The sequence below is a fragment of the Rhineura floridana genome, chromosome 16 (genome assembly GCF_030035675.1).
Source record: "Rhineura floridana isolate rRhiFlo1 chromosome 16, rRhiFlo1.hap2, whole genome shotgun sequence".
NCBI lineage: Eukaryota > Metazoa > Chordata > Lepidosauria > Squamata > Rhineuridae > Rhineura > Rhineura floridana.
The window spans coordinates 28,355,081-28,374,476 of record NC_084495.1 but is presented as its reverse complement, the minus strand read 5'-3'; the positions used below and the strand labels follow the sequence as shown (position 1 = coordinate 28,374,476).

General features: G+C 42.5%; 2 protein-coding genes across 2 annotated transcripts in view; one reads left to right on the top strand and one right to left on the bottom strand.

Moving 5' to 3' along the window:
• Nucleotides 1-6,416, bottom strand: part of CUL4B (cullin 4B) — a 36,304-nt gene extending 29,888 nt beyond the window's left edge. Inside the window, exons 1-3 of the mRNA XM_061598985.1 lie at nucleotides 5,918-6,416; nucleotides 4,541-5,065; nucleotides 1,384-1,499 (exon numbers count right to left, since the gene is read on the bottom strand). Of these exons, the coding sequence (XP_061454969.1) occupies nucleotides 1,384-1,499; nucleotides 4,541-5,065; nucleotides 5,918-5,990 (714 nt within the window). The 5' untranslated portion in view covers nucleotides 5,991-6,416. The remainder of the gene's footprint in view (nucleotides 1-1,383; nucleotides 1,500-4,540; nucleotides 5,066-5,917) is intronic.
• Nucleotides 6,417-9,770: 3,354 nt separating this feature from the next.
• MCTS1 (MCTS1 re-initiation and release factor) lies at nucleotides 9,771-16,915 on the top strand. The gene is made up of 6 exons (XM_061598986.1): nucleotides 9,771-10,041; nucleotides 10,549-10,701; nucleotides 11,094-11,191; nucleotides 12,782-12,915; nucleotides 14,113-14,180; nucleotides 16,686-16,915. The coding sequence occupies exons 1-6, from the start codon at nucleotides 10,031-10,033 to the stop codon at nucleotides 16,765-16,767; spliced, it is 546 nt and encodes a 181-aa protein (XP_061454970.1). The 5' UTR covers nucleotides 9,771-10,030; the 3' UTR covers nucleotides 16,768-16,915.
• The last annotated feature ends 2,481 nt before the right edge of the window (nucleotides 16,916-19,396 follow it).

Genomic DNA, 19,396 nt, shown 5'->3' with positions numbered 1-19,396 from the left:
AGTAATATAATCCAACAGGAAAGGAGGGCTGATAAAGGATACAGTAATGGTATAAAATATTCACAAAATATACTAACGCTTATTTTATAAATAAATAATGCTCTGTTAGGATGAGGGATACCTGTCACTTTTAACGCCAACAAAGAATCGAAATTCTTACACCAAGCATTCATAACGATTAAAAAATAATTATTTTTTTTCTAAAAAGTCACTACTGAGGTTATGAATTAGGATCTGAAATCCGAAATCAGATCATTTACATGAAATATTGCCCTTTGATTTCTTAAGCATACTTCCTGGCAAGATGAGCAACATCCCAGGCACCCAAGTATTTGAGGCTAAGAGTTTGAAATATTTCCAGCATGGCTTCCTGTTTTTCTACAAGTAGGTAAATATCACCATAAAAAAACATGGCAAGCAACTTAAGTTCCCTGTTGTTAGCAACACTGTAATTTGGATCCTGCTCTTGGCAACGTTCTCTCCTAACTTTTTCAATTACTGATGCATACCCTTTAACTTTATCTGTTTGAGGAACTAGCAATGGTCCCAATATGTATTTCCATTAGTGTTAAATGTATTTGAGTGTTGCACAACTGTGGATCATCTGGTGCCTTTGCAAATGCCCAAAAATATGTTTTATGGTATTTTATGTTCTATTGTATCTGTATATATTGCTGTATACCATCTTGATATTTTTATATTAGTTGGTGATTTAGAAAACAGAAAAATCTTCCAGTTAAAATTGACCTTTTACTCAGGGAACTCCTGTAAAGGAGCCTCCCCTTCCCCCTCTACTGGGATGATTCAGCTTCACAACAGGTCTGTGCCAGCACACTAGGATCTTGAAGCAAATTGGAATGGAAGTGGCTGTTCCACTGATCAGAAGAGACTTTGCTTCCCTAAGAAGCATCTTGGCATATGCACCCAGAGACTCTTGGGTCAGAGCAGCACTGTACCCTTGGAGGTGTGCTTTGAAGAGCAGCCTGCCCCTCTATGAACTGTGGGACACTTAACAAAACAATGAAGACTGGCCAGAATTTTAAAGAAACACAAGTTCCAGAGTGAAATTTCCATGTGTGGCCCATAGTGAGCGTACCAAAAATCAGCTGTTCAGTTGAATATCTGAATATTTTTACTGGGTTAATGGCAAAAGGAAATCTGGCTTGATGTGCTCAAAATAAACTTGAGGGAGCCTTTGTTGGTCTCTGAAAGGCCATCTATCCAACCTGAGGATGTACTCAACTGAGTGAGTGATTATGGGACCACAACCACACTCCAAATCAAGATCTGTCTAAACCCTTAGAAAGTGGGCAAAAACCTCAGAACTGCTTGCAGTCATGCAGGGCTTTACCTATGGTTATGAAGACAAGTTTTGACACTTACCTGATAGAGCTCTTCTAAGTTGTACTTAATTGAAGTACTGTTTTGAATAGCTTCTACTGCTTCTTTCAGTTTCTGCCAGGTTTCATCTGTGTAATTTTCAGGCAGTTTAGGTTTATCTGGAAAATATAAAAAACAGACTATTTTGAAGCCTGTATATAATTTAAGAACATAAGAACAGCCTTACTTAGATCAGACTAAAGGCCCATTTAGTGAGCTTTCAGCTTTTAAGAATTACCTGTGTCAAAACCCTTAACCTAGGAAGGATTTGTATTTCTGCCTACATGCAAATAAGAAAAGTCTCCAGGAGAGATTTGGCGTCCCATTTTGTGCCTCATGAGTAGATAACTCAGTGTTGCAACTTATTTTCCACAGTAGAGACTTGCAGGTAAACAAATTATGACCAAACATTACCTCTTAATGACACAGATCTTTGCTAAATTGGGAACCAATCAGTTGAATTGGGGAGAACTAAAGAGCCATAGAACCAACTGAATTGTAAAACATGAGGCTTTATTTGACAGCTTTACTAACTACATGGTTGACCTGTAGAACACCAGGCTACCTTTGGCTGCCAGTTTTTCTTTCCGATTGAGACCAGGAAAGCATTTATGCTTCAAAAATAGACTAAGACTGCATCCAATACACTCTCACCTGGGAGTAAGTCCCATTGAACCCAATGGAGCTTACCTCTTAGTAGACATGTATTGGATGGCAGTGTATGCAAAGTTGCCTTTGATGATTTTTCAGAAGCTTCAGCTGATAGAATGCAGTAGTTTGGCTCTTGGCATTAATGCATCACCAGGAGCACATTATACGAGTACCCCAATATGCACATTTTCAGGGCATGATTCAAGTTGTTGGTTTTTAATCTTCAAAGTCCTAAACATCATGTGCTACCTACAAGGGAGATTTAATTACTCCTTGTGTTTTGCCACAATCTCATAGATTAATTAAAAATGTCTTTTTAACTATATTGTTTGCGAAAACCAAGCAATACAGAGAGGTGTTCTTATTGATTGCTACTCAGCATCATTGCAATATAAGATCAAAGTGACTGGCAGCCAGGGATAAGCAACACTGACTTTAGCAACAGATTTTAAGGACTGTATCATTTTCTAATTTTTGTTATACTGTAGGTGCTAAAAACAGAGTTAAAAGTTTAGATATGCTAGCACCACCAGCCAACATATATTGTGTAAATGATGCACAATGGGCACTATTGTATGTTCTCCATGTGACACAAACATCAGCTTTGTAGTATAGCTTATATCATAGTAAATTGATTCCAAATAAACCCAATAAGTATTCTCATCTTCAGACATTTCTACATTCTTCAATTGTGGTTAACAGTAGTGAACAGAGGAGGGAAGTGAAGAGAAGACACAGGATAGTGATGTAAATTCACAATACATGCATGGTACCATTAATATGAGGCATTTACCCAAATGCAGCTAAAAAAAAATCAAACAGCAGCTCAGTAAGACTTGTATATTGGCCAGATTCACATTTACCAGACAGAAACGAAGAAATAAGTGGAAAGTATCTAGGTAAGGCAAACATTTAAGGACAGAAGCTTGACATGTGTTTTCAGGGTAGATAAACAGGAATCTGCCTATGGTTGTTAGGTCAAAATAACAAATACAAGGATCTCCCTTTTCTAAAGTGACAGACCTTATTTAGAAGTAGGAAACAACAAATATATTGTAATAAGCTCCTTTAAATAAATCATAGTTAACTAATGTACTCAGGAAGCAAAAGTGCGTATTAGACACATATTTAAAAACAGAAGGGATTTTTCCAAACAGTACACATCAAAGCTCTTCACCGTCAGAGAAATACACAAGTCTACCTTACAAGTGTGAGTGTGTATTACTCTTGGTATGTACATAACTCATTTATTTTTCCTCTTACTCACACAGGTACCAGAATTCAACACAGAATAAATAGCAGTTCATGACCTTTTATTAGCAGAGACCCCATTCAGAAGCTCAAACTATCTAAGAAGCTCTGCTTCCCCAATCTAACACCCATACTACACCCTGCTGTAAAATTCTGAGGGTTTAAGTCAAGATCTGCTTTGGTCCCCTCTCATTCTCTGCCTGTCCTCATCTGTATAATAAAGCTATGTGCACCGATTACAAGATTTTATGTCTTTTACTCAGGACTGAGCCCAACATTAAAGAGAACATTTTTCAATCTGTCACATCTTGTCACTTTAGAAGCCCCTGACGGATTCTCAAATTATGGGGCAGAAATATTTTGGGGAGCACAAAATTCCATAAAAGAAGAGAATCCTCTCCTTTCCTTCCCTCCCAGCCAAAATGAACACCTCTGGCAAAGAACTATACTTGATTCACATTGCATTTGTAAAGATGGCTGTATCCATACAATTTTATCCCAAACTGATTGAGGAAGAAGGAAACTCAGGAAGAACTGCTACCGCATTCCAATGAAAAGCGTCTGTGTAGAGTTTTAGGAGAGGGTCAAATATATTCTGTCCTGTTCTGTACCAGTAAAGGACTAGTACTTCAAAACAAAGATCCTCCATACAGGAGGAAACGGCACACAACTTTGCATGCAAATCTCCAGACAATCGCTTATGGAATATAGCTATAAAGTTTCACAAAAAGTTTGAGAAATACAAGATATGCATAAGCCATCTAGGTAGCTTTTTCCTAGTTACAATTTACATCTATATCTATTTGAAAAGTAGTATTTTCTCAACATTCTCTCTTTTTGTCACTTTTAAAAACTTCAGGTTCCGTTGCACTCTAGACCTGTAGCAAGAAATAGAATCTGGAGTAGGGATGTTTAGTGAAGGTGTAGGAGTAGATTGAGGAGGGCTGGCTCAGTTCTCAATGCCCCCCCACTGACATCTGTCAGACATAGCAGTGAAGGAAAATATCCCTGTCCCTCCCTTTAATCAACAGTTACACAAAGCATGTCCCTTTCTTGCCTAGATGACTGAACAGCTGCTACACTTGGGGATGAAGTTGCAACAGAAACCTCACAAGTAAACCGGTGTCCTCTAAGGGATTCCATGGCAGAGTGTGTGGGTGGTGAATGTGGCCTCCTCATCCAAGATTCCTGCAATATATAGGCCATTTCTGTGCAAGCAGATACACATTTCAGACAAGGAATAACTTCGTTGTGTTACCTTTAAAGTTCTTGATCACTAACTTCTTTGCTGACCCAGGTTTACTGTTGGCAAAACTGGAGACAGTGGAGGAGGCAGCTTTGGTCAGTCCATTTGCGTGGTGTCCCACAGCTACTGAGGAGATTAAGAGGCTTTTGTTTTTGAGCTGCTGCTGAGAAGAGGCAGCAGGTGATGATGAAGAAGAAGAGGAAGACTCTTCAGCCATCTTCACATCAAGTCCAATAAAATCTAAGGAGTCCTCAAAACGCAACTTCTTCTGCAGGTGATGGTTGGAAGAGGCAGCCCCTGAGGAGGAACAGGAGGCGGTGGTGGCAGCAACAGAGGATGATGTGGAGGAATTGTTTCTGGAAAGAAGGGAGGAGCACGACGAGATGGATTCAACTTCTTCCCTCTCAGCACTGTTGCTATTACTATTCAGCTTTCTCTTCTTGGAGGATGATGAAGAGGAGGAGCTGCTGCTACCATCAGTGGCAGGTCTGACCTCCTGAGCTGCTGCTGCTGCTGGGGGGTTGGGGGAAGAGAAACCTGTGGGAAACATGAACACCACAGAGGTGAACAGACTGAAGGGCATCAAATCCTTCTGGTGTGATGGACACACAGAAAGGAACACAGAGCTGGTCACGGAAGATCTCTGCTCATTGTCCAAGTCCAAAGAAAGAAGAGATGCCTCCTTGTCGGGTGGGTCCCCTCCCCTTTCTTCCCTCTTTCTTCCCTCTCAGGAGAGAAGCCCTTATTTGCCTTCCCTTCACCCCTCTAGTTTGTTTGGTGTTCTCTCTCTCAAAAGAGATTTCTGGCTCTCCCAAAGGGGCGGGCGGGCGGGCGGCTCTCCCCAGCCACCCTACCCCGTCTCTCGCAAGCCTCTCTCAGCAGCTCTGCCCCTTTCTCAGCTCCCAAAGGCAGGCAGGCAGGCAGGCAGGGTCCTCCAGGGTCTCTGCCTTGTTCCTTTGGCCCGAGGCCACCTCTCTCCTGAGGGGGGTTGGAGAGGGGAGTCAAGCTCCCTTTCCCCCCCTCTTTTCTTTCTCCCTCTGTCACTTCCCCTCCGCCTCTTTTGCGACCGGGAGAGGGGAAGGAAGGAGGCCGGGCTAGGATCGCTGCTTGTTATTGTCAATACTACAGCACAGAGACAGGGAGCCTAAAAATGGCGGCACATCCGGCCGTGAGGCATGCTGGGAGGCCGCCCCGCCCGGAAGCATTGTTGGGTGGCTCGGGAAAGGCTTCGGTTTCTTCGTCACCAGCAGCCTCACTTGGGGCGAGGGAAAGGCGGAGAAGTGCGGTGGGGCTATCCGGCTTCCCGCACTCTTTCTCTCGGTCGCTCGCTCGAACCAGCCCCCCCCTCGACTACCTGGCGCCCGCTTTTCCTACTGCCCTCTGACCTACCGGAAGTGATCATATTGCCGGGTGGCTGCTGGCGGTGGCGGTGATGCTGCGAGTCCCTCGCGCGCCCAGCCATGGGGTGGGGGGAGCAGGATGGGAAGGAGAGAAGGGTCGGGATCGTTGGGAAGGCCTCGCACTCCAGCCGCTCGGAGCGTTTCTTTATGGAAAGAGGTGGGGCCGCCGCCTTCGTGGCGCTGCGGCTCGTCCGCGAAGTGCCGGCAGGAGGTGTCCTGAGCCTCGGCGCTTGCCGTAGTAGCGAGCCTGGTCGTGCTGCTGGCGGTCTTTCGTTCGTTTCGTCCCCGCCGCTCCCGCTGGGGGCTTGATCCCCATCGAATTTAGCCCTGTGGGCTTCCCTAGCTCGGCATTCTCACGCGTGAAGACAAACGGCGTGGAGGCGGGATGGGCTCCTCCTTGAATGCTACTTCTTTTCCTTCCTGCTCCTCTCTTTCTCTGCTCATTTCAGGGGCAGGGTGAAGAGGCGTGTCCCCCCCCTTAATTTCCTGGGCAGGAATGGTTTGAGGGAAAACTGGGAGGGGATGGTCTTGGTTCCCGCCCCTCGCCTCCATGCTTTCGTTTTTGCAGTTCAGGAGGCGCGAGTACAGACCCGGTCTTAATGCAGTTGTGTGGGCGCTCCGAAACCTGTTTGAAACCCAGGCACGGTTCAGGGCTAAACTTAGAGGTGAGGTTAAGTGCGTGTTCGCCTTTCACCTGCATGTTTTTTTTAAAATGCATACAGCATCACCAGCAAGCAGGAGTGCGAAGTTGACCGGTGTGGGTGATTTCCTCCTCCTTGCCTTGCTGCGATCCCCGGAGTTACGAGCCTCCAGCTGCATTAGTAAAACATCAGGCATGTTAAAACCAAACATACATTTAATGTCATGTTTAGTCTGTGGAGGAGTCAAAAAATACTTTTAAAGTGGAATTGTACTTGTGCGTTGTTATGTGCCTTCAAGTCGATTTCGACTTACAGTGACCCGTATGAATCGGCGACCTCCAATAGCATCTGTTATAAGCCACCCTGTTCAGATCTTGTAAGTTCAGGTCTGTGGCTTCCTTTATGGAATCAATCCATCTCTTGTTTGGCCTTCCTCCTCTTCTACTCCCTTCTGTTGTTCCCAGCATTATTGTCTTTTCTAGTGAATCATGTCTTCCCATTATGTCTCCAAAGTATGATAACCTCAGTTTCATCATTTTAGCTTCTAGTGATAGTTCTGGTTTAATTTGTTCTAACACTCAATTATTTGTCTTTTTCACGGTCCATGGTATGCACAAAGCTCTCCTCCAAAACCACATTTCAAATGAGTTGATTTTTCTCTTATCCACTTTTTTCACTGTCCAGCTTTCACATCCATACATAGAGATTGGGAATACCATTGTCTGAATGATCCTGACTTTAGTGTTCAGTGATACATCTTTGCATTTGAGGACCTCTTCTAGTTGTCTCATAGCTGCCCTCCCCAGTCCTAGCCGCCTTCTAATTTCTTGACTATTGTCTCCATTTTGGTTAATGACTGTGCCAAGGTATTGATAATTCTTGACAAGTTCAGTGTCCTCATTGTCAACTTTAAAGTTACATAAATCTTGTTGTCATTACTTTAGTCTTCTTGATGTTCAGCTGTAGTTCTGCTCTTGTGCTTTCCTCTTTAACTTTCATCAGCATTCATTTTGAATCATGATTGGTTTCTGCTAGTAGTGTATCTTAAATTATTGATATTTCTCCCTCCAGTTTTCACACCTCCTTCATCTTGGTTCAATCCTGCTTTCCATATGATACGTTCTGCATATAGATTAAACAAACGGGGTGATAAAATACACCCCTGGGCTGTCTCACACCCTTTCCGATGGGGAACCAGGCTGTTTCTCCATATTGTACTTGTGCTTATTTACACAGAAATAAATTTAATGAATAAAACAATCTGTGATACACTTTGTTTACTATGGATGGCTACATACACTAGGTATGGAAACCTGGCTATTGGGTTCTGTAGATGGCAACAAACGTAAGAATCTTTGAATTCTATATAATAAAGTCATTCAACAATGTGGACCTTCATGTACCAAAATAGCACTGTCCACACACATGGGGGGGGAGGAGAGGTATCAGTAGGCTTAGGAGAATCTTAAGTTTTACAGAAATACAAAAAAAGTTTTGTTTTGTTTTTAAAAATCACCTAAGGGGGAACCCTAAAACAGCCAAATGAGAACAGAGCATGGTGAGTGATGTGGTGGAATGCTGATTGCCTTGGGGGTGGGGGGAGGAAATGGAAATCCTTGAAAAAGCTATGGCTAAATGGGTGGAACCCTGACCCACAGCATTCCACACTGCAGCATTTTGGCATATGTCCCACTTGTTTGGGACTTCAAAAGCATGCCATTGTCCTCTTCATGAGTACACCGGAAGCTACCTTCTACTGAGTCAAACCATTGGCCCATCTAGCTCAGTATTACCTACACCAGAGATGGGGAACCTGTGGTCCTCCAGATGGTTTTGGACTGCAAGTCCCATCAGTCCCAGTGGTCAAGAATGATGGGAGGTGTAGTTCAGCAACACAATTCTACATTGCATGTGGTGCTTCCAAGCTGTACATGGCCCCAAAGGTGTAGTTTGACCATCTTCAATATACAGGTAATTCAGTAATAATCAGACTGAATTAAATACTCCTGCTTGAAGAAGAATTCTTGCAGCTCAGCTCAGTGTCAAAAAATATAACCATTTCAGCCAGTGTAGTTTGTAGATGAAGAATTCTTCAGAGTGCATGTTAAAATAGTGAGAAATGGAGTCTGGCAGAATCTCCAAGAAAAAGGGGAGGAGAGCTGTCTTGGTTTGCAACAACCTGCAACCATTTTGGGAAAAGGCAGCTATGCTCAAGTGGCACGAGGCATGAAACTCAAGCAATATTAGAATATGGCATCACTGTGGATAGACATAGTGCCTTTTTCTACCTGTATTTCTTTTTAAAAACCCTTCAATTATATTATTGTGAACTGAGATGCCAAAGCACAGTTGAAAGGGTACTCTTACTTTGTAAATGTGGGAGGATGGACCTGCGAGACCTAGGTTTTGTCTGAAGAGATAGTAGATCTGATTTCAAAGTACTGAGAAGACAACAGATCCATAAGAGGCTCAAAAGGTATGTTTGCCAAGGCAGCTTTTTAAAAATGCAAGGCAATTTCAAACATTTGTCATACTTTCAAGAACACCCGTGTGCTAGAAGTGTCTGAAGTGAGAAAACAGCCATTACATTCTATGAGGTTGTGGAACAGTCTTTTTAAAAATAAGGTTTCTGAACCTTTGGCATTTTGATGCCTGTTTGTTCACACAGAATTAGAAATGTTTGGGTTTAGTGAACATATGCAGTGTTTGGCTTGTTGGGAAGTCGTTTTGGGATACCATCACTGCATACTCATCTGTTGCTTAAGCCATATACGCTTCACTTCTGCAAAGGTGTCACTAAGGTGAGAAGAGTGTGGATGGAAGTGTGTTAGTTGGCCACACTGAAGCAATCACATGATTGGGCTCCTACTGGGATGAAGGGTGGGATATAATCTAATAAATAAAATGATGAGCATTTAAAAATATACATACATATTTGGTTATGTTTGGGACAACTCATTTTAATGTACGTCGCATAGAGTGGCTAATTGCCAGATAGGCAACAAACAAATTAAATATATTATTATTATTATTAATCGTCTGGATTCAGACTGAAGCCCAATGTAAGCAGATGACTAGTCTCCATAACAACGGCGACGCCGAGCCTAACGGAAAAGAAAGCCGGCCTCAGATTGAGAGAAGCCTTGACGTTACCTGCGCACGGCCTGCTGGGAATTGTAGTCTTGGCGCAACGTTCCCCTTTTTTGCTTTCTGGTGTTGCGATCGCGCGGAAAAGGTGCGGCGGTAGCAGGGTGTCGCGACGCTAAGGGTCGTAAAGCGATACGGATTTTCTTTCCGACTGGTGCTAAACAACGAGGAAGGACCTGAGAGGCCTCGTGTTTGTGTCTGCGGGGAGGGTGAGAGTGTGAGGAGGGATTACTCGGGAGCTAGTGTGGGTGTCAATCCCCACCCTCCCAGGCCCTCACTCCAAGTCGTCTCGCAGGGACACAGCGTCCCCCAGGATGTTCAAGAAGTGAGTAAGAGGGGCAGGAAAGAACTCGGGGCAGGCGGAATTCAGACCTCTGGAGGCCTCTTAGCCTGGGGTGTGCTGGCTGTAATGTTGCGGCGCTTACAGTGCAATCCTTTATATGTTTTCTTAGAAGTAAGGCCCACTCTGTTTCAGTGGCGCTTATTCTCAAGAAAATTAGGGCTTCAGCCCTAATTTTTCCTGTTCTATGTGGGTGATATCTAAGCAATTCATACCCCGAGTAGACCCGCTGAAATCAATGGACTTAAGGCTGAAGTCCAATACACGCTTCCCTGAGAGTAAGTCCCATTGAACCCAATGGAACTTACTTCTGAATAGACATGTATTGGATTGCAGCCTAAGTTTGCTTTAAAACCTCTGTGTTCAATGGGTTTACTTTGAGTATGACTAACAGTGGATATCCCCCTGGGGTTTTTTTGAGGGGGGAAGACAGCTGGGAGCAATACTCGCATGAGCTGGAAAGCTGTCTCTGAAATTCTGTTTGCTTGGCAGATTTGATGAAAAGGAGAATGTATCCAACTGCATCCAGCTAAAAACATCTGTTATTAAAGGCATTAAGAACCAGCTGATAGATCAGTTTCCTGGTATTGAACCATGGCTAAACCAAATTATGCCAAAGAAAGACCCCGTTAAGATAGTACGTTGGTAAGTGTTTCTTTTCGTGCTGTTTTACAAGTTGCTTTCATATTTTTGTACTGTGGACTTCTCTCTGTCAGTAATATGTTGGTAGATTATCAAAATTTTTATTTTGCTTAGTCAAAAAGTGCCTTCTGAACATTCTTAATAAGGTTGTGAAGCCCCGGAATGTAATATCAGGCTCCATGTTTACTGGGAATCATAATCTTGGAATATTCTGTCTTGATTTTTATCTAGATGGGTGGATGTAAATGTTAATAGATAAAAACGTTTTGGTTTTGTGGAATGCATAAAATACTGTAGATATATAAAAAAACAAAATATTCATTTTAGAGCTGGAACATCTTTGCTCTCCTATTTCAAAAAAACGTGAAAGTTCTCACTGACTTTGTATTTTCTAGTCATGAACATATAGAAATCCTCACAGTAAATGGAGAATTGCTGTTCTTCAGGCAAAGGGAAGGGCCTTTTTATCCCACGCTGAGATTACTTCATAAATGTAAGTGTGTTGGAGAAGATAGATTTGGGTGTGTAGTGGAGAGAACTTCAAGGGAGTTATTGTAGCTATTAAAACATGGATTTTTCCTGTATCCTAATATATGTAAGCAGACGGTTTCAGTATCTTTGAGAGAGGTGAAAAAGCCTCCTAGCTCACTACTCTGTGTCTTAAATTGTACATTCTCCAGTATTTTCAGATGCTGTTTTGTTTACTGTGGCTATTTTCATTTAGCACTATTACCTCTTTCTCTTTTAAAGGAAACATTGTGTTCTTCTGGTTATGTCCTTTATTTTGATTTTGTTTAGCGTATCATAGATGCATGTTCATTTCATTCCATATTTATGCTACTTGGCTTTTACTTGCTTCCCAACATGTACCTTGCTGTCTGTGAGGCTTGTTTTCTGGTTCATTTCTTCTCTCCCTCCAGATAGCAAAAATATTTTCTTCTGGAAGAGCTGGAGCCTTCTCTTGGTGCTTTTGGCTTACGGCTGTTTGCTTCTCTTCCCATTCCCCAACCCTTCTTTTATCTGTATGAACCTTATTTCTTATATTTGGTACACGAAGAACTCACAAAGTGCCTGGAATCTTTTGAGTACCTGTTACGACTTAATATTGTTGTAGCTTCTCAGCAATGTTATGCTTCCACTTAACTCGGGAGAATAGAAAGTCAGCTACTATTATTAGGCTGTGTACACACCATAAAGACCCCCCTCCAAAAGAAGCCTGGGAACTGTAGTTTACCCTTCACCAAGCTACAAGTCCTAGCATCCTTAACAGAGTACAGTTCCCAAGATTCTTTTGGGAACCTATGTGCTTTAAATGCATGGTGTGTATGCAGCCTTAGACAGAGTGTAAAGGAACATGGAGCTGAACAAAGAAAAAAATACTATTCCCTTACAGGTTTTGCTCTATGAGGGCCTGCACTGCTTGCAATCAGGCTATCTCAAGGCCCACTTGCTTCTATACAGACTGTACATTGAGCTCATCTGGAAAGGTCCATCTGGTTGCCTCTGCCTGGTGAGGTTAGGTGGGTGGCAACTGGGAATCAGGCCTTCTTTTCTTTTTTTCTTTTCTTTTTAGCATCCTGCTTCAGAATACTCTCCCTGGGAGTATTTGTCCATGCTTTTTAGATTGTACTCTTCCCTTTCTGCTGATGGCTTTTTTATGGCTGCTTTTTTGCAGTTTTGTAGCTTACTTTGTAACTTGTTTGTATGATTTTTATTCTGTAAGCTTTTTTGAAAATATCTAATTGGAAAGCAGGGTAGAAATATTTTGGGTAAATAGATTTAAATTTCATCAGGGTGGATTAAGATTATAAGTAGATAAAACCAATGAAATGTACTGTCACTTGGTGAGATAACAAACTATGCAGGGAAGTGGTGGGATATTGAATTTTGAGGGCCTGTAAAGTTCCAAGATAATTGTGTTGGGGACCTCATTTTTCTTTTCATTCTTCTTCATGTATCTATAAAGTAACACACTTGTTTAAATTAAGCTAAATGACTAATGTATTTAAATGTTCAGATATACTACTAAGTCCGGTCAGTGTTCTAACTCTTCCCCATCCCCCCCATCCCCCCCGCTTCCTAGATCCATTCATTCTACCACATCAACAAGTCGATAAAGGAGCCATTAAATTTGTACTTAGCGGAGCAAATATAATGTGTCCTGGTCTGACATCTCCAGGAGCTAAACTTTATCCTGCTGCTGCTGATACGATCGTGGTATCCTTGGATAGTTGCTGTGTGTTGCTTACTGTTTCTTTTTCACTGCAGCATGTGACAGGGCTTGCTTTTCTGATGATAAGGGAGATTTGTATTTAGCCAGTGCTTAATTTCTGAATTGGCTTGGTTCATTAATCTGATGGGTTATAGAACTGATGATAAAGAACCATCTTGTAATATAGGGTGCTGCTTAAAGATAGTGCTCGTGTGTTCCTTTACATTAGCGCAGTCTCTAGTCCTATTTCTCATTTTTTTTCTGGGAAGGGATCATTAGGCAGATCCTATTTTGTGGCTATTGGATACCTTTCTAATGTCAGTGTGGGGACTGTGCTTGGCCATTAGCTGGTTGCTGTAGGTCAGGGGTTGCCAACCTTTTGAGGCCCGTGGACGCATTTGCAAACCAGATGAATTGTCATGAGCACCAGACACACACTGCAGCCAAGCACACACCGTAACCTATTCTATTGGCTACAATGGAAGGCTTCTTTCAAGCCTAATTTCAACAGGGAGAGGGAACCCTGTGAGCACCAGGGTAGGCCTGGGTGTGTGTGCATGGGCACCAATGAGTGCCATGTTGGTGACCCCTCTTGTAGATCATCATCAATGTGAACTTAAGACTTTCTGTGGTATGTTTTGCCTTCCGTATTAGAATTCTGGTTTGTAAAATTTGCAATAAATGTTTAGATTGTATAGTTCAGTGTGGTGGTCTTTCCTTAAGGATAACTGCTGACGCTTTCAACTTGGGGGACAGCGAACCATTGGATAACAATTGTACAGGGTCCATGGACTGGATTGGGTGATCTCCTTCCTCTACCTTTCCCCTATACTCCTTCCTGTGTGTGTGTGTTTCTTTTTCTTTTTAGTTTGTACCTGGCAAGGCCTGTCCCTTTCTTTTTTAAGCTGGTTAGGGAGACAATAATTCTCTGAAACGTGCAATAAAAATAAATAAACTGGGTGGACCTAATTGGTCCTTTGAATGGGAGACCACTGAGATTTTAGAGACTGAGTCATGTATTTCTCAATGCCTCCATAAATATTCTGTGAGCTTAAATGCCCCATAGGACAGACTAGTTGCTTCAGCATGCTATTCTTGTGGCTATTCTGAAATTGTATTTCACTTCTTGGACTTTCTGTTGTTGATCTTGTCTTTTTTTAAAAAACTACATATGAGATGCTTTCCTTAGCTGACGGTTATAGGCAATAATGGCAGAAGGAAAACAACATGCACTGTGTGTTGGAGTCATGAAGATGTCGGCAGATGATATGTGAGTCTTAATTCTATAAGAAAAATAATGTATCTTGTTACTATCGTTGACTGTTTTTAGAGTGGGATTGCTCAGGCCAATATGAAGCACTGTAGATTCATTCTGATTTGGACCCAGTAGTCCATGCTGTCCTGGGCTCCTGGGAGAAGGGTGGGATAGAAATTTAATTAATTAATGATGATGATGATAATAAAAAATAATGCAGACACCACCCATCTGACTGCCCAGTAATGGAAATCCCACCTTGCCCTCATAAATTATCTTGCATACTTCCCCCAGCATCTTCTGGTTACAGCTAGGCCTAAGACTGCCCTGTGTGGTATTTTTTTCCCTTTCTGCCAAGCCTCCCAAGGTGGTTTATAGTTTTCAAATACTTAAACAAAGGGTCCAACATATAGAAGAACAAAGTTCTCTCAGGCTTTTGATGATCCACCGAGGGGCTGATCCTTCCTTGTTTCTACCTTCACACAAGTCTTTCTTATATAGCCTTGTCAGACTTGAATGGTGTTGGCCCTCAAAAGTTACTAATCTGCTGGTGGGCTGGTACAGGAGAGACTGAGAGGTCTGGCAGGCCCACTCCATTTCTACACTGGGCACAGAAAAGAGGACGTATCTCCTCTGGCAGCCTGTTTGGGTTTTGTGCTGGGTGCAGAGGAAGGATGGAACATGCTCTCCCACCTCTGCCAGCCCACTCGCTTGTCTGCATGCAATTCTTTGTCATGTATGAGTACCAGGCAAATGCTTAAATGAAAGGTTGTATTGTCCTATTGTCCATTGAATGAAAAGTCTCTTCCCATTGTCTCCAGAGTTTCAATTTAAATTTAGTGTTCTGTTCCCAACAGTATCTGAAATTAGCGTTCATTAGTATCGCATCTGTTCTTTACATTGCCAAATCTCACCCGATGGGAATTTTTCTTGCTTAAAATCCAACCCATTGTTAACATATTGTTCAGTTTTAGCATGGGCACCCTAGTCTAACAACAATTACGGGCTTCCTTAGGATAAAAGGGCCCATTATCTTGTTACATCTCCAACCAGAGGTTCCTAGTAAGTATAATTCAAGTGCATATGGGACAGATGACTACTGTAAATGTGTTTCAGCTTCAGGTTGAAAGTATTTGTGGTATTTTTTTTTAATAAGGAGGCATTCAGGTTTTTCTCCTTGTAGAGAACCATTTGGAAAGCCCATAAATTGTTCACTTTTTAGAGGTTGTAACTGTACTCCTACTTTCCCCCTCCTCCGTTTTTTAAAAAAGTGACTGCTGAATAGTGGAATGAAACTCTTAGCTTTCAAGGATGCTTTTGACCTATACCTACATGATGCATTTATTCAAAAACTAAGATCCTGACATAGAATGTGGGCTTAGCTGTGAGTTTTGAAATCTCCTGTAAAAATCAAATGATACTCTACATGTCCTCAGGCAGGATTGTAAAGTATACTCCCCAATCACATTCTATTGCACTCTTACCACCAGCCCTTTTAACAAATATGATGGATAAATCTGCCATGGACTGGTTATGGAATCTTTTGTTATCAGATGATACTGTTTGTAATTTAGTGTACTTATATTCCATCTTTCTTCCAAGGACCTCAGGGGTGGTGTCCATGGTTCTCTTCCCTGCCCCCTCCAATTTTATCCTCTCAACAACCATATATGAAGTAGGCTGAGAGATGACAATGTCACTTTATGGCTGATGGGGATCTGAAGCTGGGCCTCCCAGGACCTAATCCGATAATCTAACCAGCACACCAGGCTGGGTGTCTCGAGATCAGAAACTAGAGGCCTTTGGGCCATGTGGTCTGCAGAGCGAGTGGTTGTCCAGGTTGACAGATGCTCCACAAATTTTCCAGTTGGTTTGTTAATGAGAGGTGGCAGCACTCCATATTATTTAAGAGAGCACAGCTTCTGAGGAGGGGCCGTCACTTAGTGATTAAGCACCCGCTTCTTATGCAGAAGGGCCCAGGTTCAGTTTTTGGAATCTAGTTAAAAGGATGTCAAACAGGAATACTGGGAAAAACTCATTATCTCAGAGCCTCAGCATGTTGCTGGGTAGATCCAACCAAGTTGTACTCAGAGCAGACCCACTGAAATCAGTGGACTTGTTAGCCATGTTCATTAATTTCAGTGGGTCTGTTCTTACTATGACTCAGCTGGCTACGATGAAGTGTTGATAAGGCTGGGCTAGATGGATCAAACAGACCAATGTCATATGATGCACCTTGTTCACAAGTGATAGTTTGATCTACGATGATCTGAACTAGCCCCCCTCTTTCCCGCTCCTCAGCTATCCCTGTAAATCGTTATTTGAAAATGAAAAAAAGCAATCACTTTCTAAATAATAAAGTGAGATTTCAACCCAAGTTAAATGGCAAAGAAAGAATCTCTTACTTAATTTAACAAGTTGATTTGGAGGCTAGTCCAGCTGGGCTGCATTCTAAACACCTCACCTGGAGATCTGGAAATCAGTTTGCTGTTCTCTTCCCCCCCCCTCTTCCCTTTGCAGAGAGAAAGTCAACAAAGGGATTGGCATTGAAAATATCCACTATTTAAATGATGGCCTCTGGCATATGAAGACGTATAAGTGAAGTGGCAGGAAGTGTGTGAATCTCCAAGGGAATGCACTTCCTGTCAACTTGGACTACTTTGCAATTCTTCTGTTTTTAAATATGTGACTGAATGTACAAATTAAACTTTGTTCTGTGGCTATACTAAATAAATCAAGTGTATGCTGAAGTCCTGTTAGCTGAAATGTTTCTTTTTACATCTATGGTTTTCTTTACATCTACTGTTTGACGTTTTAAAAGTGTTAAAACACACACAACTCATCTAGAAAAAGGGTGAGATGGCTTTATAGATCATGCACGGAGAACAGAATGAAATGTGTACCGCACAGGTGAAGTTGTGCAGAGAAAGGGTTTTCTCTGCAGGCATAGACTACACATAATCCATTAGGAAGAACCCCTGTAATGTGTGATCTTGCCCGCTCCTCTCCGGAGATCTGCGATCATAGCAACACATCATATATTTGCTTGCAAGTCAAAAAGTCATTGTTCATAAAAATATTCATGGCTCACAGTGAGGGCCGAACTACAACCGTTTTGTATTTGTGCTTATTAGTTAACCTTCTAAGTGCAGTGAGCCATTTGTTCATATGCCTGCATTCTAAAGCGTCAACTGGCCTAGAAGGGATGTAATAGGAGTCTGCTGAACATGCAACTCATCCTTTACGTTGTTTCAAAGCAGGGCTGTGGAGTCGGAGTCGTGAGCAATTTTGGGTGGAGTCGGAGTTGGTAGAAAGGTTCCGACTCCTTCATAAATGGCAAATGTGTATTAACTAGTAATAACAAATTTACTGTAGTAAAATGGTAGCACAAGGCATTTCATCACCACCACGTGAATCCAGAGCTTGGAAAAGTTACTTTTTTAAACTACAACTCCCATCAGCCCCAGGGATTGGGCTCGTGGGAGTTGTAGTTCAAAAAAGTAACTTTTCCAAGCTCTGGATTCACGTGGTGGTGATGAAATGCCTTGTGCTACCATTTTACTACAGTAAATTTGTTATTACTAGTTAATATACATTTGCCATTTATGAAGGAGTCGGAGTGTAGAAAAATAGAGGAGTCGGAGTCAAAGGTCTGGCGTACTGACTCCACAGCCCTGTTTCGAAGAGTGTATAGAAACTAGCCTACCATACAAATTTACATTTGTTGCTCTACCCACTTTTGCCCACAACTAGCACATGGCCCTCGCAAGGTTGCCCAGAAGGAAGTGTGACCCTCTGGCTGGAAATAGTTCCGCATGCCTGACCCAAGCTCACCCATGTTTGCATAAGTTTAAAAAGCTCTTTACTCTTGATGTGCATGGCATCATGGACGTGCTGTTTGAACAGTGTTTACTGCAGTGTACATATAGGCGTGAGGAGGACCTTTGGTTCTCTGGGACTACAGCAGGGAGCAGCAGCCAATCACATACCTTTGTGACCTGGATCCAAAGGACGGCAAGACTAGTTACATGCATCCAAGCAGCAGAAGTCCAAAACTTCATACACAGTAAGGTCACCGTGTTTGCCTGGAGGGTTGAAACCTTTGGCTTCTGTGTGGCTGAAATGTAACCTACTGTAGAAAGGTAAGAGCCGCTTTTGTTGCCCCACAGGCAAGCTCGCTTGGAAACCGAGGAAGTATTTAGAAGTCGGGGGATTGAATCCCACGCACCGCAAGCAGAACTCCGCTCATGCAACAGGATTTTCCATTCCTCTCCTCCCCCCACGTACCCCCAAACCATGCTCTGGATGGCCCCCTAATCCTCCAGAGCCAATTCTGGGGGCAGCAGAGGAAAGTTCCATAGGTCTGTTACTCAAAGGAAAAAGTAGAAAACTATAGGCCATGCACCAGTCCTTCCTTGGAAACCCCTAAAGCTGCATTGGCAAAACTTTTATCAGCCCAAGAGGTGCATTCCTTTGTGAGCATCCTTCCAGGGGCCAGAGGCAAAAGCGGACAGAGCTAGAGACAGCTATACCATAGGCTACATTCCAGCCACACAGAAGCCAGAGGTTTCAACCCCGTGCACCTTTAGCCAGGCATCAACACACTTCGAGGACGCATTCCAGCCAGGCAAATGCACTCAGGGAGCGCACAAAGTGGATCAAAGAATCCCCAGGGCTGAATTTGGCTCCCATACTTGAAGTTCCCCCAGTTCTAACCACAGTCTCCATCAGCGTACCTGCAATGTCACATACAGTATGAAGGGGCTCTGGCAATAAGGACTGACCCATGGATTGGTAATACTAGCTTCTGTGTGCTTCACGAAGTGCTCTACTTGCCACATGTTTACATAAGTGACAAGAACAGGGATTTTTTTAAAAAAACAAACAGGTTAAGCTCTCCCCCCCTCCCGCAACTCAGAAGGAAATAAAAGGAAGACTATTATAAAAGCACAGCTGCATTTTCCATCTCCTTTGAACATCTTAGAAAAAGCTGCAGCCATGAAAGGATGGACATACACACGTATTAAAACCCCCTAAACTGCAAAAATAGATTTAATTTACAGTAGATTAAGGATAATTTTCATTTTAAATATTTACATACCCGCTACACATTTTTGTTGACAATGAAACCTTTGACAATTTTTCAAATGTCTATAAAAGTGTTGGTCTTTTTTAAAAAAGGGCCCCCCTTTCCCCACTTGTAAAGATTACAAAACCTGGTTGTGTGCAAA